The sequence below is a fragment of the Harpia harpyja genome, chromosome 10 (genome assembly GCF_026419915.1).
Source record: "Harpia harpyja isolate bHarHar1 chromosome 10, bHarHar1 primary haplotype, whole genome shotgun sequence".
NCBI classification, from domain to species: Eukaryota; Metazoa; Chordata; class Aves; order Accipitriformes; family Accipitridae; genus Harpia; species Harpia harpyja.
The window spans coordinates 18097147-18117710 of NC_068949.1; the positions used below are offsets into that span (position 1 = coordinate 18097147).

Genomic DNA, 20564 nt, shown 5'->3' on the forward strand with positions numbered 1-20564 from the left:
AAGAGGAAGTTCTTGCTGTACAGGAAGTGCTCCAAGAATTAATAAACCTATTTGGGACAGGATCCAAAGTCCATTCCAATGACTGAGAGTATTTCCATTTACTTAAATGGGCGCCTTTCCGTTGGCTTCAGTGAGGTTTTGGGGACACTCTCACACCCTCACCAGGGATCCCCTGCTTAATTTTAGGAAATCCCAGGAGCACAACTGAGTATCCTGAGCACTCCTGTCTTGATTCCGCATTTAAACGTGTATTTCAGGCATGTAATTATTTGCATTGAGTCCAGTAACTGCTTCTCAGTTTAGGCACAAGTGATCAAAATGGAAGCAGAGTGCTTAGCACCATGTTGATCCAGCTGTACAAGCAGAGAACCATACCAGGGCCAAGATTTTCAAAAACAGAAATCTGATTTTGTTGCTTATTAAGCATTCGGCATCTGCCATCAACCTCAGTGGCAACTTTTTCTGTTACTGCATTCTTTTAACAATCTGGCCACTAAGTGCCACAAAGTGAACATGAGTTGGGGGAACCTATTAAGGAAAATTATAGCTAGGGTATAGATCAAAAATAGACCCAAAGCCATGTATTAATGGCAACTTCTAAGCTAAAAGATCCAACTTTTCAAAAGTCATACTGCTTGAAGAATGAAAAAAAAAATCCATGATGTTAGTAAATATCTAAAAACATGTAGAATATTTAATCAGGAGACAAAATGTAGGAGTTTTGGCAAGAACCATTTTTACTGTCCATCTCACCATCACAATATGAAAGCATATGTTCTTTTTAAAAACACTTGCTACATCATTCAATCAAGGTTTAGTACTGACATTTTCATAATAAATCAAAGGACGTGAAAACAGCTGAGTGTATTTTCAAAATGCCCACCATTAATTCAATTTTCAAAGGACTTTACATGTTGATTTAGTCTGTATATAATACTTATATACAGTATTTCTACCTTCTGTATATAATACTCTGGTTTCACTCTATGATACATTAAATAGACATTTCAGCTTATGGATCCAGAATGCATTAACAGCAGCTGAAATTTAGAAATCCATACTGATAAAATGAAAAATGTTGCAGATGGGTGCTATCGTTGAGCTATGGCAAAAAACAGCACTGGAAAAGAAAAAAAGTCTATTGCTTAAATTAGAGGTGCAGAATCTAACATACTTTAAATATTCCTAGCCTCCCCCAACAGGATAGTTGAATTAGATACTCATTAGCATTTTATATTTCCCCTGAGAATACTTCCCTGATCTTTTTTTCTTTTACTGTATGATATCTAGTCATTTTACTTATTTTCACATCCTTTTAAAAACGTTTATTTTAAACACAGCTGCAAAATGACTAAAGGATGATCCTGATGCAAACTTTGACATTTACCAAAAGAAAAAACAAACAAACAAAAAAACCCAAAAGAAGCTTCCAAGCAAATTTTGATTGGCTTCATTCAGACAAGAAACACTGTAATGGGGTTACAGAGTCTGAGAACAGTGCAGAAGAAAAATCATTTTTTTTGTGTTGCTAGAATCTAGTAAATGCATGTGAAATTCTACCATAGAGTTTGTTTTCAATCCATGTGGAAGGGAGGGTTCGAGGGAGGGGAGCATTATTACAGTCCACGAGTGGTGTCTCCTCTTCTGAGAGCCCATCATCATAAAGTAAGGAATCAGAAGGTGTGGAAGCCGCAAGATCTAAGTAGTCCTAAGAAGCGAACACAGAAAAAGCTGGGTTAATGTATGTGGCAGTGTTGCTGGTTGGGCATAAAGGCTAAATGTGCATCTGGTTTCTTTAAAACGAGTAGCTACAGACCCCACTGCATTTGTCTTTTGATAGTACCTCTGGCACCCGCATAGGGTCTCCCTTTCTGCAACCATAGCATCTCTGGAAGTATCTGGTTTGCCAGAACACTAGACATGCTAGAGACATCTTAATACTTCCCTTACTTAATTCAGTAAAATAACCAAGAAGTTAAAGGGCTGTGCTAGCTGATTTGTTTGACCTTCGGTTTCTGTTATGCCCGATACACACGTATGCCTGAAATATATAGATAGATACGATAGATAGATACCTGTGCGCGCTTAAAGGAGAAGGTACTCAGATCTTCTAATCGTTTTACAAAAGCTATTACATAATCATGTATAAAATTAGTTGTGTAAATATTGCCAAGTAAAGCTTTTGCTGCTGCTGTTCTAAAACTAAATATTTAGGTCAACCATAAGAATTCATAGGTTTTCATCTATGCTGCTGAATTGCTTTGATGCAAAAAACAAATGTGAAGCATTTTCAACTATCTAAAATATACTTTTTCCTTTCAAAATGGACTTTCCTTTGCAAATTTACTGAAATTAAACTTTAAAAAGGTAAAGTTACCCAATTTTATAAATTGAAAAAACTTCAGAATTTTTTATTCAGAAAGGCAAGGAGAAAAATGACTAATTTGTCGAGCGCTATTTTGGATTGTCTTTGGTTTTAATGATGAAAATTTCAGAAAACATGCCAGCCTCTGTATTACAAGTCTGTCACTGGACATGCAGATTGTTTGCCTACCAATTCTCAGCAGCTGTAAGTTAGTGGCTGACAAGTCAGAGTGATTTAATGTACAGCCTAGACCTTTCACTTTGCCATTTTTAATTTAGAACTTATTTTTACATTCACATTCTGAACAAAATTGTTCCCATTTGTTTATTAGTCCCTTTTGCACCCAATGTAAATTCCATTCTCAAATCTGATAACGGTCACAGTATTTCCTCTGTTTTTCATTTGTAACTGCCCCCCTTCCCATAACTAGTAGATTTTTTTTTTTTTAAATTACGTGTTTATGGGCAAGTAGGAACATATACATTTTATAAATATATGTAACTTGGACTTATTTGTAGACCTCAGCATCCATTCATTCAAAGAAAGTCTATACAGGATTATAACAGTTTTAAAGTAATTCAGAATGGTGGAATCATACAGCTTTTGTATCTCTGTTGCTATCATCATGTAACTAAATCAGATTCAAGGAAATACTGCGTTCTTCTAGTTCTAGGCTTCCTAGGGTTATTTATTCAGGAATGCAATTTAGGAGTAACTTTTCACAGTAATTTTTAATTTTTGTTTTTAAATTAAAGAAACCAGACAGATTAAGGATAACTCATCTGCATATAGGGTTGAAGTCACCAAAGCCACTATATGAAGTAGCACTGCTTTCAAAAAACTGGATGCATTTGGAAGAAACTAGATATGTAAATGCTTCAAAATTTGATGAAAAGTAAATTACTTTTTTTTTTTTTTAAAAAAAGCATAGTTCTCTACATTCAAACTCAGAGGATCACAAAAACTTTCTAAAACTCATGCTTTCCCACACTTACCCTACTCTTCACCATCATTTTCTCTAGTTCCTTGCTGATCTCAGCAAACGTTGGTCTTTTATCGGGTTCTTGCTTCCAACAGCGCAACATCAGGTTGTACCTGTGACCCGCCGCAAGGTGAAAAAAAAACCAAAATTGTTAGAAGTGGGTCATGCTTCTGTGGAAATAATTTATAGTATTGAAGTTGAACTGTGGCATGAAGGACATCCACAAGTACATCAATCTTTGTTGTGTGTTCTGTTAAACATTCCCTTGAATCAACAACTGACATTCAGAAGAATGGGCTTTTACTTTCATCAGTCTTTATGAGTTTAAATGATGATGCACTTGGCTGTCCTTGAAGGACTGTAGTCTTAGCTTGCTTTATTTTCACTTTATCAAAGGACTGCCTCGTGTAGGCAGCATACCAGATTTCTAATTGATTTTGTTTGCATATGACACTGAAGAAATTTGCATATCATCACAGATGTGCATATCTCAACCTGAAAAACTCTGCTGTTATATCAGAAAGTAGAATTTTGTTCTTCATTTGTTTACATTCTGAAAAGTTTCTGTAAACTTTTCTTCAGTGAAGCCTAACCTAAGACCATTTGCACAAACTAACATTCTTTTCATTACTTCTATTATTGTTATTTTGATTAGATCTATTCTTATTCTGTCTTTAACTGCCTTCTATAGCATACAGCATGGAAACGAAAGGGAGCAGAATTAAAGTTTTATAGTTGAGTGACTATCAGACAGACAATAGCCAAGTTCTGGATGTGTAACTCTCCAACCTGTACCGTTCACGTTATTTTTTTAATTCAAGTGTTTTCAGGACTAAGTGATCTAGTCACAAAAGTACTCTAATTGTGGAAATAGTTGCCTACAAGAACTACAGCAAGCTATTGAAAAGCATTGCATTTTTTGCCCTCATCCATGATCTCTCTCTTACTTAACTGGGTAAAGCAGAGAATGCAATTTAAGAAAAACAGTCCTTGAAGTGGGCTCTCAAAGGCTGTCAGAAAAATTTCTGAATAAACCAGAAAAAATCTGAACCAGTCAGAAAAACCATGATGTGGCTTGAATAAAAAAAAGAAACGCAGATGTGGTCAGCTTGCCTAACCTAATAATTATCAATGAAATAACATATGTTTGAGGGATGAAGTCTTATTCCCTGTTGAGATGAAACAAACAAAAAAAATTCAATATTAAGTATTTGCTAGAGGATATTTGCCACTGACACTTGTAAACTTCTACCCTGCCCTAAATTCAGAAACACTTAATGTTTTTTCTCTGTATATGGTATTAAAAAAATAAAATTATAGTATTTATACTGTATTTTCTCACCCCAGATGTGGCCAAAGCATGCTTCACACTGAAAATCAGTCAAAAGAGATGTCAGAGTGATTATAGCGTGGTAACTTTCTAAAAAAAAAAAAAACAACTGACCATGACCAGATTTGCAGGCTGAACATATAATCATGCCTCATCTCCAAATGCCATGGAAGAACCACAGAGAGAAGATATTTCACATTGAGAGTGTTTTAATAAATCAGCCAATAAAATATGAACTGTCTCCAAACAGAAAAGAAAATGCCATGGGCTTATCAAGTCACAGAAAATTTGTGTCTTCTAGGGTATAGATTTTTCGGTCAAGGTATCATTTCTCCTATGTAATGCCAGGACAACTAATAGACAATGACTGTGGATGGAACATCTATCTCATTTGCAGAAAAGTACTGAAACATTTTCTTGACTATTTCAGCTACCACTGTTTTATGAAATTCTCCTCCTCCCTCCACCCTCAAAAGTTTTGAATATTCAAACTCTTTTAATTGTTTGGCAAGTGTGTTATTCGGTATGCTACAAATATTTTGGCAATTGTTTTCCTGCACTTAACTGTTCACTAGTTTCATTACATTCTTTTGAGCACTACATATTTTGATTATACCTCCGAGATATACAGAATAGTATTTATGTGGTATTTATTTAAACCTTTTTTTTAAATGTATTTATTCAAGAGATGTTTTATGAGTCTAAGCAGATCAAGAGCTACTTACATTTCTTCACTGCAGTTTTCTGGTCTCTCCATTCTATAGCCTGTTTTTAGGAGGTTAAAAAGTCTTTCAGGAGCAATACCTGGGTAGGGATTGCCTCCCAAAGTTACAATCTCCCATAGCAGAACTCCAAATGACCATCTGAAAAAGAGAAAATGAGTTTTTATTTAGAGTGGTAGGTTTCAAGAGCTTAGTGTGGCTTTCACCTAACATATCTCTTTCTAGTGTTTTGAGAACCCAACTGAATTCAAGACATTGCTGAGCCAGAGGGGCTGTACAGATGCATACAGGGCCATCCTTGTTCCCAAATACCTTCATTAAAAAGATTAGCAACCAAGACAGTAGAGATAAGCGATACCCGTCTTTTATCCATTGACAAAAGCTAACTGTATCCTGGAAAGGCCCATATTCTCTAGGCAGCAGAAAGATAAAGTCTTTCCCACGGTGGCCCAGCCCAAAGGCTTGTTCCTCTTTTGTACAGTGCTCCTGGAGGTGCCTCTCTTTTTCCTTTGGCTACAGAGGGAGTCTAACCTTCCTAACCAGCCCTTATAGTCCTATTCAGAAATAATTGTCTAAATTACACAGGCTGGCTCAACCAGTTACCAACAGATTGGTTTGCTGTCTTGACTGTGAGATGGTGTTTCTTTCTATGCACAATGTGTTTATTTCAATCATAAGCAGCACCCTTTGATTTCAGCTGGTCTGTTGGGCCATTTCAGTGATTCAGGACTTAATTTTCTTCTTAAGAGTTGATGAAAGAAAAGGAAGGAATTTATTTGGGAAACACCAAATGCCTAAAATATAGTTTAACATAGAACAGAAGACAGAAGAAACTGTCTTCTGAAATGAAGAGAAGAAATGCCAACTTTTTTAACCTACTTTATTGATGAGCTCAAACAGAAAGACCTTGCTCAATGGGTTGGAAATATTTAGACAGATTAAATTCATCCATTTTTGGAGGGCAGGTCAGGAGAAGAGAGGCAAAAATGTTTTTCTTTCCTTAGTGGAAGGCTTTTTCGAGACACAACGAAGCTACAGATTTACTCTGAACCTGCTCAACTGACAGAACTGCCAAAATTTGGATGTTCAAAATGAAGGAAACCAGCCAACACTGTTTCACTCAAAGGGGATACCCAATGGGATGCATCTGGAAGCAAAATTACATACAATTTATGACAACTGTTAGCTTTTGTGCTCTCATCATTGGGTCATTTCTGTGAAAACTCCACTTTTAAGAAGATTTTAGGAAGTGTTACACACCTAATGCCAAACAGCAGTGTCTAATTCCCTTTGAAAATTCCATCTCAAAATGTTAGCCACAAACCTCACCTCCTGTCTGACTACATTCCACCTGTGCTTCTCACATTTTAAAGAACAATGGTAACCCCAAAAGTACACCAGTAAAACTTCCAAAATGGGCAGAGAAGCCAAAGTGAGTCTCACACAGTCCTCAGTGGTATGCTGCCATTTTTCTCCCTAATGCCATCCATGGAATTAATTTTTAATCACTCTGCACATTCTTGAAAGCTAATGAATATTTATAGCATTTTCATATACTTCATTAATATACGTCCTCTTACCCTTTTTGAAGCCAATTATGCTCTGCCATCAGATTATAATTCTGTCCATGATTAATTCAAATAAACTTTGTAGCGTGGCAGGTTTTATTTTTAAAATCCACCTCTACTGCTTAAGAGGAATTTTACAGAATAAGGAAGGAGGAATCAGATGAATAATTTCTCAATTAAAGTTGTTTAGTAAATGGGCATATTAGAATAGAATGCTGTAGAATGCTGCAATGCTTTCAAATCATTATACAAATTAAGTACTATGGGAGGAGAAATGGGAGATGAAAAATTTCCAATTGTCATATGTTTATTGCTGAATAAAAATGTGATCAGAAAAAGCCAAGAAAGAAAAATATGTGAAGAGGAAGACAGTAGGCTAGCTTTCCACTGATGTCATCGACTTCTGAAGCAAAAATGGGATTTTGTGAATGCTGGCAAGTGATACTGCTATTAAGCACGGCTAACCACTAACTACACAGAAAGGCTTTAGAAGGAAGAGGCTGGAAAACAGAAACATAGAGTATCAGAAAAAAAAGCATATTGGAATGGTTGTTGAGTATATTAATATGTATGTTCACATAAAATATAATTGCATCACCACGAACAACAAAGAATATTCATAAAATAGTATTTTCAGTGAGTGTAATTATCTAAAATAACAATCAATGCTGCAAAAAAGTACTTCATTTATCAGTTTGCTGCTGTTGGAATGGCATTCATAGAACCTAGCGCTGGAGAGGATTTGCTTTGCAACACTCTATGCATGTCTCAGTACTGTTTTGTAGGGACTTGGCTAAATTAGGAGTTGCTATATAACACTCTTCAATTACTTCATGTATAATAACATGAATAGTGAAGGTGACCTCACCAGTGAGTCAAAGGCACTGTGTAAGCATGGCAGATATTTAGACCTTTTATGCCACTGTATTGAAGCAGACCTACAAAGCACAATGCATCTCCAAGAAAGCTGGTAAATCAGCACGGCTTTACATGGAGATACTAATCCAGATCTGGGAAGCAGTAAAGCTACACAGCACCAGCATGCTGCCCAGGGCTCTGAGCTAGCTTGCTTGACGCCCGCTGGGCAATCTCTGCATGGCATTATATCACATGTACAAGAGATGGGCTCCTGGGCTTAATAGCAGCCCATCAGGAAAACAAACAGGGAGGAATGGTATTGGATCCAGAAGATCAATCAACAATCAAAGAAGAGGCACTTACATGATAACACAATCTGTTCTGGCCCCAAACCATAGTGACAAATCAGTTTTGCAGAAAATTAAGAAATTAAAAATACGCTAAGAAGTTTTTAATTTAACAATTCTCTGGGAAAAGTCATTGCAAAGAAGCAGGTCAGCACAATGGATGCTCTGAGGAGGATAAAAAGAGACCCAGAAAAACCTGTAAGCAGACCTAAGTAAAAGCAACATTCTCCTGAGAACTACCCCAATGTTTTTTCTTTTCTTACTCCAAGTGAAACAAAGTAAACGAAAATATTTTGGAAATTTATTTTGTAAAGAATTTCCAAGGCAAGCAAAATATTTTACTTCAATAAAACTGCTCTGATCTACAGAGAGAAGAGTAAAAAGTGAATGTAAATAATTTTAGAAGAACAACTCAAAAGGTTCCTATTTGCACATACTGCTGTTATCAAAGTGTTTTCCCCCAAAGTGAAACATCATTGAGATTGGTAGGTTTTACTTCATTTGATTTTAATGAAAACATTACTTTAGTCAGATCCTCTTTCAAGGGAAACTTGGAAGGTATGAAAATGCTACCTAGCAGAAAATCAGGCATATAAGTATAGCTGCTTTTGCAATCCCTTAGAGGTTTTTCTCCTAAATAAATAGTACGTAGTTTTACAGTGTCTGCCTGGTGACTAGTCACAAGCATCATTCATCCCAGAAAGAAAGAAATGAAAGTATCTGATCCTGAGTTAAATGTATACAAAAATTCCTCTGCCTGTCTCCTTGCCTGTCAGACATGAAAACAGCTTAGCTGTGGTTGCTTTACCACCTAATCATCACAGGTGGAGATAGGAGCATATCCATCTTCAGGATCTCTGTTTTCCTAATCATGCAAATGAACTTGCATCTTTGCAGTGGAACCAGAGTATTCCCCTAAGGTCTGACCTGGCTGTCATTAAAATTAATTGGAGTTTTGTCATTGATTTCAATAGGAGTTAGGCCAGGCATTAAATTCTTCTTCCTTTCTTCCTACCCCATCCCTCACCTGCCAGCAAGTGTTACAGACAAGTAATGAACAGGAACTGGGAAGTTTGGGTATGACCATTATCTTTAGCAAAGACTAATAATTTGTGTCTATATATTCAAAGGCAACCATGTCACATGAACAGACCCAACCCTTGTTGATTTCAACAGGAATTATGTACCTAAATACCTCTGATAATCTTTTCTTCAGATTTAATTCAACAGCAAAAATCTTACGTATCATTGCCAGCTGACGGTGCCATCTAAGCTGTGCTCTTCATGTCTCCTTGTAAGAGTAGCAGCTTTGGCTACTATGTACCTTGTTGTGCTTCCTCCCTCCTCTCCTTAAATAAGTACATACACCATAAAGAATGCAAGAATTTACACTTACACATCACTTTGTGTTGTATAGATATGATCAAATAGGGACTCTATGGCCATCCATTTAACAGGTATCCGACCCTAGGAGGAAAAAAAAGCAACAATGCAATTACTGGTCAGACAATTAAGTTTCCAAGTGGAAAACCAAGGTTTTTATTTTCAAAACTGTAACAGATACTCTATCCATACTCTAATATGTTCCAGTGGACTGAATGATTTGGCATTTCGTAAGAAAAACAGTGAGGAGAACAATTGTAAGAGCTTTTGAAATCACTCATTCATTTCATTCCACACACTTCAGTAATCTAATTACATACAGTAAGGTGGTGTGGGTTTTTTCCAGATGGCCACCAGTTAAAGTCAGATAAACTCAACTCTCCTTTTAACAAACACTTTCATCCAAAGAGTTATATTCTTCAAACGTGAACATCTGTCTTCCCATTGCTTTTGGGAAATGTGCAAATGCAAAAATGATGGGGAATGATGATTAAAGAGGAAGGGCTATCTCGTTTATATCAGGATGATGCATAAATGGAAGCACCTAGATGTTAAGATACCTTTGGTTTCAGAACTGTACCCGGACAGTCATATTCGGTTACTGGTTACTAAATTGAATCTACAAATTGCTACTTTCCACTGGCAGAAATTCACTGATAAAATCTGAGAAATCTGCCCCAGATATTCATGAAAAACTAGCTTTGCAAAATTTTCAAGATGTTTCATAACCTTCACAATATCACTAGCATTCATATGCCTTACTTCTTGTTCTCATGAAATTCATATATATATATATATATATATATATGCAACAACTGTTTCAGTAGGATTTGAAAGTTATCCTTCTTCCTTCCTCTCAATTTTTTCTTTTCCCTGTTTCCCTATGCAAGCAGACAGATGCTTGCTAGGCTCCAAGTAATACTCTGTCGACGCACGTCTCAGAAGTAAAGAGAAAATATCCATTCAGTACATCAACACCCCGCCAAATAAAATGAGACTGCTTTTATGTAAATGCGTCATTTTTAAAATACAGAGCAACTGGTATAGATCAAAGTAAACCACATACAGCAGAAGATAGCTAAATGAATGTGCAAAGCCCTTTTACATATGATCATGTCTTCCAAAAGGTTTTTTTTCTTTGCAACTTATTTTGACTTAAGAAACATTCACACAAACTGGCCTGAAAAAACAGGGAAAGCTAAACTGAAAATTCACAGTATTCATGGAAATCTTTTCATTTCAATTCTAAAATTTTCACACACAAAAAATTCTGTTGGCAACTCTTTTGTATTAAGTCAAAGAGGGAACTGAACCAACACTACTCATCTTGGAAAGAGTCAATAAAAAGTAGTGTTAATGAATGTCACGGTCTAGCTTGGGATTGACTTGTAAAAGTTCTGCTGATGTCGGTGCCAGGTAGATGCAAACAGGCAGAAAGCAGAATTTGGCTTGCTGTATTTGACAGTATTTTTTACAAGAATAAATAAATGACAAGCCTTAACTTATCTTCTTAGTCTCAAAGTTATTATGCTCAAAAGCTTCTTTTCAGGAAAGTCGTGATGTGAATCAACAACTTGTCTTTCCATCAAATTTCCTTTGCACAGTCCTGCAGGTGAAACGTTATCATATGCTGAATCCTGCCATGAGCACTGCGAGCAGACAGAACTGTATCTAGGCACCTGACAATAATTCACTGTGGCAGGCAAAATAGAACTGCTTTAAATAACCTCTGGCAGGTAGCATTAGCTCCTAATCTACCCTGACCTATGATGTACCATTTTGATTAAGATTTAGTATCTTTCAAACATTTGGAAGTATTTAGTTGTAGGAGGGCTTTGCTTCAAGTCTTTTACATAGATGTGATCATTCCTGAAATTAGGATCTTTGTAGAAATTGTCTGCATTTTTTCAACCCCTTGGGATTTTTTTGTTTATATTTTTAATTATGAATAGGAGAAGAGAGAAAAATGATGGGGTTTTTTGTTTGTGTTTTCAAGGAGTGTGATGAGGAACTGGATAAATGAGAGGGCCCACCTCATTTAAAAATGGGCTGCCCTCTACCTGTAAAAAAGGTTACTACTAAAAAGTTCCTGCAATGAAAAAAGGTGTCATTCTTCTGTATTTACATTAACAAAACATGCTATTTTTAAGCATCCTGTGTGAACTCTCTAGCCTTAAGAAAAAGAAATAATTTATTACAGTCTATTTGGCACATTGCTTTTAAAAAACAGCAGATCTCATCCTGTTTTTATGTATTGTCTTGCAATTTTTCACAGGATCACAGAACCGCTGAGGTGGGCAGGGACCTCACCCCTCTGCTCAGAGCATGGTCAGCCACAGCAAGTTTCTTGAGACTGTTTCCAGCCAGGTATTGAGTATCTCCAGGGACAGAGATTCTCTGGCCAGCCCGTTCCAGTGTTCACTCACTGTTATGGTAAAGAAGTTTTTTCTTTTCTTTAAATGGAATTTCTCATATTTAAAATAGCTCCCATTGCCTCTTGTTCTGTCACTGGGCCACAACGAGAAGAGCCTGGCTCTGTTGGCTGTATTCCCTCCCATCAGGTATTTATACATGTCAATAAGATCCCCTGCGCCCTCTTTTCTCCAGGCTAAACAAACCCAGCTCTATCAGCCTCTCCTCGCATGTCAGATGCTCCAAGGCCTTAACCATCATAGTGACCCTTTTTTTACTTTTATTAACTTTTATATATTAGAAATAAATCGGTTTTGTTGACGAGTCAACAAAAAGAGGTGGAGGTGGTAATGGTGACTTAAATATGATACATCTTTTACATACATATATATATATATTACTGTCCCACCGATTAAGGTCATAATTTTGCTTCATCTTCATTTTTATTTCTTTAAAATAAAGAATTATTCTAACTTAATAAAAAATAGCTATTATCTTTTTCTTCTGTGCTCAAGTCTACAGTATAAATTCATTCTCACTATTAGGTAATAATTCCCACTACTGCTTTTAATATGCACTGTACCTTGCTCCTCTTGACATATGAATCTTCTTCATATACATCACGGGAGAGGCCAAAATCAGAAATCTTCATTTTGCGCCCTTCTGCCACCAGTACATTTCTGGCTGCTAAATCACGATGGACGAGCTTTAGGAAGAAACCAACAAGAGTGTTTATGCTTCTTGTGGAGGAATCGACTGCTGACACGTCCGTCCATCACAAGGACATGCTCAGATCACTATTACACTGCCCTACCTTCATTTCTGCAAGGTACTGCATTCCTCGTGATATTTGCCATGCAAACGATATCAGATCTCCCATTGTTAAGGCTCTCTCATCAGGGTTATCCAAATAACTTGAGTTTCTGTTGCCATCACTACCCACGTAGCTTGGTCCTACTTTTCGACTTTCCCTGAGAAAACTGCGCAAGGAGCCGTATTTAGCGTATTCCACAATTAAATATAGTGGGCCTGAAATAAACAAACACACTGATAAGTAAACAATTAATAGACAACCATTTTAATTTTTTTCAGAAAAGTCTCTTCTAATCAACACATTGTTTTGAACAACCAGAGGCTCCAGACACCTCTGGCCTTTACGTAAAAGGCACTGAATCAGCCACAGAATACTTTTAGCTTACATCCTCTATGCAAAGGGAGTGAGTTTCAGCCTAAATCAAAGCAGAATTCAGGCTCTTGCCTATATTCCCTCACCTAGATCATCTGAGACTAAAAAGAGACAAACTTCTTAGAAATCAGATCTGTGAAACAGCCTAACTTGGAGAAATTAAAAAAAAAAAAAAAAATTTCTGGAGTGTGTGATACTAAGCTCACAAATCATCTGCTAATTCCAGTGCTGTATTTAAGGTGCCTTTTCAGAGCACTTAGAAACATTCTGACATTTCAATCCATTAGTTTCTCCTCCCCATTACCCACATGAATAATACCCACTCAGTGCTTTAATGCTAAATACATTTGTCTGCTGTATCAAAGCCCTCCCACCTCATACGCTAATGAATTAGCTTGATATTTATTAAAAGCCTGTGACTCAGAAACAATTCATTTCCTTTGGGATGAAAAAATACATTGTACTGAAAAGAAAAAAACAAAACATCCCACCCCACTGGTCCATTACCTTACTAAGACTCAGAGATGACTCAGTCCTGAATTATATTCTGTCTACAACTAAAAGTGCCAATTGCAACAGAACTGGGTGGGCACAGAAGGCAGGCCTTTGCCCAAGGTTGCAACATGCATACTGTGCTTTTAGGCTGCATAATTACAGATGCAAAAGGAAGAGGATGTTGCCATGTAACTTCATTTAAAATGAACAGCAATCATTCAGATCAGTTCCTATCCACAACAATGAAAATTTGCTTCACTGGCAGTTTATAATACATGTGTCTGAAAATTTTCCCGTTGAAATATACCTTTCAATGACTGTGGCTTTTAGCAACTATTTCACAACAAGAGGAAGACGATAGTTTTATGACAGAGCAGGAAAACTGAGTATCAATCTAACTATCCAGCTATACTTTAACAAAAGGATCTGTAGGGGTTTGGTTTTGGTTTTTTTTTTTTTTTTTCCAAAGGGAGATCTCACTCCCTGGCTTAAGCCTTAAAGCATTGTTTTAGTATGAATAACAATACTGAAAACTCCATTAAACTTTAAATATAACCCATATTCAAAACCACTTACTGAGCATCAGCTTAATATAAAAATATATACTGATTGGAAGAGAATTGGTAGTAGATTGGTTAAATTTAAAATCGCTTCAGAATCAAAATGTGTATTGAAGAAAACCACAGGAAGAATGCTTAGTTACACTGAATTAGCATTTCCCCTTCCCTTCAAAAATTGCTTTTCTTATATGTCCCTCATTTTTTCAGCGAGCAGCAAATTTTAAAAGTGCTCAGCAATTATTAAGCAGCAGTCCAAACCCATCAATGAACTGCTCTGTATTTCCTTGCTTGACATTTTCATCTTAATAATGAGCTTCTAATATTTACCATCTTGACTGCAGGCTCCATAAAGTTTGATGACATGAGGATGGTTCACCTGTTTCAAAAGGTTGAACTCTGAAAGTAGATCTCGCAGCTCACTCTGGGAAGCATTTTCTGCAGAAAGTGTCCAAACACACAGTTGTGGTTAGGAAAGCGTTACTCAAGAGTTCTCTATGTACTGTCTGAAGTATGAGATCAACCATTTCTCCTGGAATTAGCAAGAGGTTGGAAAACTGTGTACTTTCCCACGGGGGAGAAATTTCCCCATCTCCACTGTCCTGCAGTCATTCGTATCAGAACCAAGTGAATGGGACTGCTGCTGTTCTGGCGTGGTAACCTGCTCTAATCATCACTCTGCCGTGATACAAATGACTACAGAAAGAGTAGGTCAGCCAAGAATCAGGACCAGAGTCTGTAATGTCTTGCAGATGACGTGAAGTTATTACAGACCTTTTCTAGTGTTCTGAAGCAACTTTTGAGGGTGAATCGGTGCAATTGAAGCTTCAGAAGCATATGAAAGCCAAGATTTTATGTTGATCAAACAAAAAAAGACTTGCTCAGTAAACTCCCATGATATAGCCCTCCTACTCCTAAATACATTTTCTGATGGAGTAAAAATCCACTAATCTTTTGGCTTACACTTGTAGCACACATCCAAGTTTAGAGTTCAGAAGCTAAACCTACAGTTCAGATTGATTTTACTGGGAGACATGTATGCAGACTTTGCTGATGTCAGTGGGAATTGTATGACAATATATAGCCCCTAGAGGCTTTCTTAGCCTTTCAATAATTTTGTTTTTGCAGAATTATTCCAACAAACTTCCTCTTTGAATGCACTGGGACTTGAAGGAGATCCCTAGTCATAAAGACACCATAGGTCAGAGATAACTCTTTTTCTACCTCATTCTTAATCTCTCTGACACACAGAGCCTCCCTGGAATAGTTCCTACAGAGTGTCATTACTGGGGGGTTGACAAGCATGTGGTCACCTTTACTTAACGCTAATAAAAAACAAGGTCAGCTTCTGCTCTTTGGTACTGTACTGGATGTTTTTCCATAAAGGCTGTAAGCACCAAAGGATTTATTTACATATCCATTTAAAATACGTGTGCTAATAGTTTGCCCTGGTCATGATAATTTTTTATTCTGTTCTACTATACGTTTCTATCGGTACTATACGTTTTTATCTGCTATATATTATCTTATAGTCTGAACCTGCACTCAGACTTCAGTCTTCTACCACAGGGAGTACAATATCGGATGGTCTCTCACTACTGATAGGGACTACAAAAATATGCATTTATGTAAAAGAAAAATGAACAATATCAACTTAATACCTGTGAGAAAGTCCTATTTTTCTAGCTCTGGAACTGTGTAGCCTATGCAAGAACAGAACAAAGTTCCCTGTGTACCATGCCTGTTTGTCTGCTGGAAAAAGTAACTTTGATAGTGCACAAATGCAGACAACTAGCTCTGAAGCTTTATGCCCCTTGTTTCTACAAATTGCGAATAATGTCTATTTACGTATTGGTTGGTGTTTTCCCCTTTAATTTTATTGTAATGAGGGCATTTGTATCATGCAGGAGGTCAGATTTAATTCATATGAGAAAAGTGGTAATAATGGGCTGAAAAAAATGATCCCTCTGTTCCTTTAAACCTCCATCCATAGCTCCAAGACTATTTTGGCTCAGCTAATTACTTACTGCTCCTTCTTCCCTCCCCAGTAGATAACGCCAAGTTGACAAAGTAGGGAGAGTCCTACCCTGATCTGTTCTTAACCACAGATTGTGCCCATCTACTCAGCTCAGGCAGGAGATATCTTTTACGCAATAAGCAAGAGGCTTTCTCCATTAACATACTAGTATACATACTATTTCCTTTTAAAGATCGGGCAGTGTAGAGTCCTTAATACTTGGACAAATTACCCCGTTTGCATCTGTTACAGGGAAAGAATGGGTGATGTTGGCCTGATCCAAAATAACCGTCCTTTATACTTCCTGACAGCATTAATAAAGACCACTGTCAACTAACGCAGTGTTTCTTATACTTGAGTTGTCATGCGTTAACAGTAAAGTCAAACCGGTAACAACAGATAAATATTTGCAGAATGACAAATGTTTTCCACAGTCAAGTTGGAAAATGGAATTTCAGGTGACTATCTGCAATGTAATTTACATTACAAAGGGATTCATTAGAGCCTGAAGTATTACTGTAAATGTCAGATCAATTTATTAAAATAAGGTGCTTAAAAAAAAGGGTTACTCTTTCGCATTATCAATTCTGTCAATTCTTTCCTTCATAATAGCGAGGGAAAGCTGAATGTTAAATTATCTGCAAGTAAAAGCAACATTCTTACTACTATGTCTTGGAATCTTAACTCAGTCACACGTTGTTGATGAAAATGTGCTAGAAAAAGCAGTGACACTAAGCGCACAAATAAATATGAAATAAAATAATGACTAAGACTGTTCTATTGATAATGATATACAGGTCATTACTTCAGTATTATAATGTTTAACTACACTTCTGAAAAAACTTAGTTCCTAGACTTTCTCCATATGACCTATTCTCCACTGAACTTATTGCAATGCAGGCATGCACTTCATAATGCATTTATTTCTTTGGTAAAATGATGGGATATGCAGCATCTTCGCTCTCAAGCAGCAGCAGATGTAGGGTTTTTTTTTTTAAAAAAAACTTGCATATAATAGAAATGGTAGTAAGAAGCATATCATTTTCCTATAAGGACATGTTTTTACTTAGAAGCAACAGTGAATGGTTGAGCTCAAGGTCTCACATTATCATCTTAACATTATCTAGGCATACTTTGTTTTCCCCAGCTTTAAAGTCTTAGCAAAAATTGAAGACACCATGAGACGGCACTGGACTACTCAAGCCAGTTTGGCAGAGCTCCTCGTAAAAGCAGATCAGAAAGTATGAAAGCAGATGGAATTCTCAATCAGAAAAGTAACTTAATAGGTCTGTTCTGTCTCTTGACATGATTATAACAATTTATTTAAAAGCTCTGTCAAAGAAAAGTGGGTAGAGGAAAAAAAAAATCAGAAGGCTTTAACAAACCCTTGCAATATATCCATCAATGCCAAACAAAATTAAATACATTTGCTATGTTAAGACAGAGGCTCCTTGCACATCATTAATTAGAATTACTTGTGGAAATTACTCCCTTGGATCAATGTGATGCTAGCTCCCTAAAGTCAGAAATCTTTCAGAATATAACAGAAAGCTGGAAGAAACAGAGGCTGTGACACTGGTTGTTTTTAGCTGACCTTTTACTTTCATGCTAGCCCCTCATAAAATCCATTCAGAGGTTACAACAAATAGTTTTCAAATCATTTCAGACCCAGATGGGAATGTACCTTTTAACATTTTCACCGCTACAGTGGTATAGCCAGCCCTTCCCTTGAGTCGGAATGCTGTTGCCTTGACAACCTTTCCAAATTCTCCTTCTCCAAGAGTCTTGCCCAGAACTAGGTTTTTCCGAGGGAATTCCCACTTTGGATCTTCCTGCAGGAGAGAAAAGGAACCCTATAAGATGAAGCAAGAAAAGGACTGGCTAGCTACACCGGAAGCATTAATGTTCAATAGGAGACCATTCTTCCGGAATAGGTACACTTTAGTGTATAATGTTTGGTTGCTCTTTTTATCAATATCAGTGTATTCCTATAAAAGCTTCTGAATCTCTAGGTATTTTGCAAGTGTTTTTTCCATTACCTTGAAAACACCTCCTTCAAAACAGGCTGTACATGTAGTCTATGGATAATGGATTATATTTATAGGTCTGGGAAACTGGGTACAAATGAAAAATGAAGTAATACGGGGTAAGTGCTTGCTTTGAGAATAACTATGAATATGTGACCTTGGACTTCACGGAGAAGTAAATCAGTTTTACTCACAGAATAAGGCTTTCCCTTAAGAATTCATCAGAGACAACAATCCTCCTTTTACGAAATTAGCGTTATTAAGCCTTAAGGTTGCAAAACAATGACAGATTGTCGTGGTTTAACCCCAGCCAGCAACTAAGCACCACGCAGCCACTCACTCACTCCCCCTCCACCCAGTGGGATGGGGGAGAAAATCGGGAAAAGAAGTAAAACTTGTGGGTTGAGATAAGAACGGTTTAATAGAACAGAAAAGAAGAAACTAATAACAATAATGATAACACTAATAAAATGACAACAGCAATAATAAAAGGATTGGAATGTACAAATGATGCACAGTGCAATTGCTCACCACCTGCCGACCGACACCCAGCTAGTCGCCGAGTGGCAATCCCCCGCCCCCACTCCCCCCAGTTTATATACTGGGCATGACGTCACATGGTATGGAATACCCTGTTGGCCACTTTGGGTCAGCTGCCCTGGCTGCATCCTGTGCCAACTTTTTGTGCCCCTCCAGCTTTCTCACTGGCTGGGGATGAGAAGCTGAAAAATCCTTGACTTTAGACTAAACTTAGCAACAACTGAAAACATCAGTGTTATCAACATTCTTCGCATACTGAACTCAAAACATAGCACTGTACCAGCTACTAGGAAGACAATTAACTCTATCCCAGCTGAAACCAGGACACAGATGTACAAACCAGACAAGAAATTAAAGCAAACTAGAGCACAAAGTCTGTGAAGACCTCAATATATAACATTCAAATAGATATGATGTTGCCACATATGTCATAGAAAGCAGCAGTGTTTCTCTGCCATGTTGGTCCATTAAAACGCACGAGCTGGCAGGGATCCTTGGTAGTATGTGATTCAACACAGAAGAAACTAGCTTAAAGATATGATGGTATGACTTCACAAAAATCCTTTAAATCCTTTAAAATCCTTTAAACTGCCACTCCAACTGACACCTACAGTCTGTATATCAGAAATCAGGAACAGATCTCAGTGGGGTTTTTTGTTTTGTTTTAAGCTTACCCTTGTTGTGGTACTATGGCTCATCACAGAGGCTACAAACCCACTGATTATTAGTATTTAATTGGACAATGTTAAAGTAAAACCACATTACTGCCCAATGCAGAGTTATATTTAGAAAAAAAACATCGGCTCAAATTAATGGAAGAATATATTGGCCTAATAGAGTAAATTATATCGTTTATCCAATTACTCATTAAGTATCTTCAGTTCCCTGCCTGTACACGTGATTTCTGATTTACTTATTTTAGTTGGGTATTTCTATGAATAGATTGCATTTCTATAACATTTTCTGCATGCATAAACAACATTCTTTAGGAACAAGACAGACATCAAAAAAGAGCATGCAAAATGACATCAGGCTTACTGGTATTTTAAAGGTGTCTACAGACACCTGGTTCTCCATGGAATCTAAAGAAGGCCGGCGGACGTTAGTGGAAGAATAACTGATGGGGTAGGACTGGGCTGGGCGCCGGAAGGTCATTTCTGCGGAGGCAATAGGTGGCTTTGGAGAATTCTTGTGGTAGCGATGGATGAAATAGGAAGAAAGCAGCACGGAGATGATGAAGGACAGCAGCACTGCCCCTGCTATCACAGTCTTGCACACGTCATCACATAGTTGTTCTGTGGACCAAGAAGAGCTTCTTAGAACTTTGCTTGTTGTCCCCTACTTCTGATTTGACGGTGCATATAACATACACAGGTGTGACAGAAACAGAACTCAAAATAATTTAACAACCTAGAGGAAAACTTAATAGCTAATTCTCAATGAAATTTGAGAACTTGCAAATATGCCCACTGCCCCTACCAATTCTTTTTTTTTTATTTTGGACACCAGCAGGTAATTGTTTGCCTAACTGCCTGTGTAAATGTAAGGATAGCTAGCTTGACCCCATGTTCCTTATCTTTATAGATGTAGGCTACTTCTGACACTTTTCTTTAAGACCCAGCCTACCATATATTGATATTCTGATACCACTTATCTCTCTGGAGACCTACGACTGAATTTTGCTTGTGGACAACCATTTATGTTAGAGCTGTTCAACCCATCAAATAAAATTTTGTTCAAATATGAATTTAATTCATTATGTCAATTGTTAGATA

General features: G+C 37.1%; 1 protein-coding gene and 1 long non-coding RNA gene across 5 annotated transcripts in view; one reads left to right on the top strand and one right to left on the bottom strand.

Annotated features, from left to right (window-relative positions):
- The window catches only part of LOC128147018 (uncharacterized), a 46916-nt gene that overhangs the window by 16338 nt on the left and 10014 nt on the right, over positions 1-20564 (top strand). For 3 of the 4 annotated variants that reach the window (XR_008236913.1, XR_008236912.1, XR_008236915.1), the window contains exons 3-4: positions 11831-11982; positions 17370-17496. This is a non-coding gene — a long non-coding RNA (uncharacterized LOC128147018). Of the gene's footprint in view, positions 1-11830; positions 11983-17369; positions 17497-20373; positions 20537-20564 lie in introns of those variants that run through there. The other variant, XR_008236914.1, reaches the window with a different exon arrangement.
- RET (ret proto-oncogene) overlaps positions 1-20564 on the bottom strand; it is a 90453-nt gene that overhangs the window by 1878 nt on the left and 68011 nt on the right. The window contains exons 11-19 of the mRNA XM_052799153.1: positions 19828-20084; positions 17907-18054; positions 14536-14643; positions 12782-12996; positions 12551-12673; positions 9569-9639; positions 5403-5540; positions 3361-3460; positions 1561-1708 (exon numbers count right to left, since the gene is read on the bottom strand). Coding sequence (XP_052655113.1) covers positions 1561-1708; positions 3361-3460; positions 5403-5540; positions 9569-9639; positions 12551-12673; positions 12782-12996; positions 14536-14643; positions 17907-18054; positions 19828-20084 — 1308 coding nt within the window. The remainder of the gene's footprint in view (positions 1-1560; positions 1709-3360; positions 3461-5402; positions 5541-9568; positions 9640-12550; positions 12674-12781; positions 12997-14535; positions 14644-17906; positions 18055-19827; positions 20085-20564) is intronic.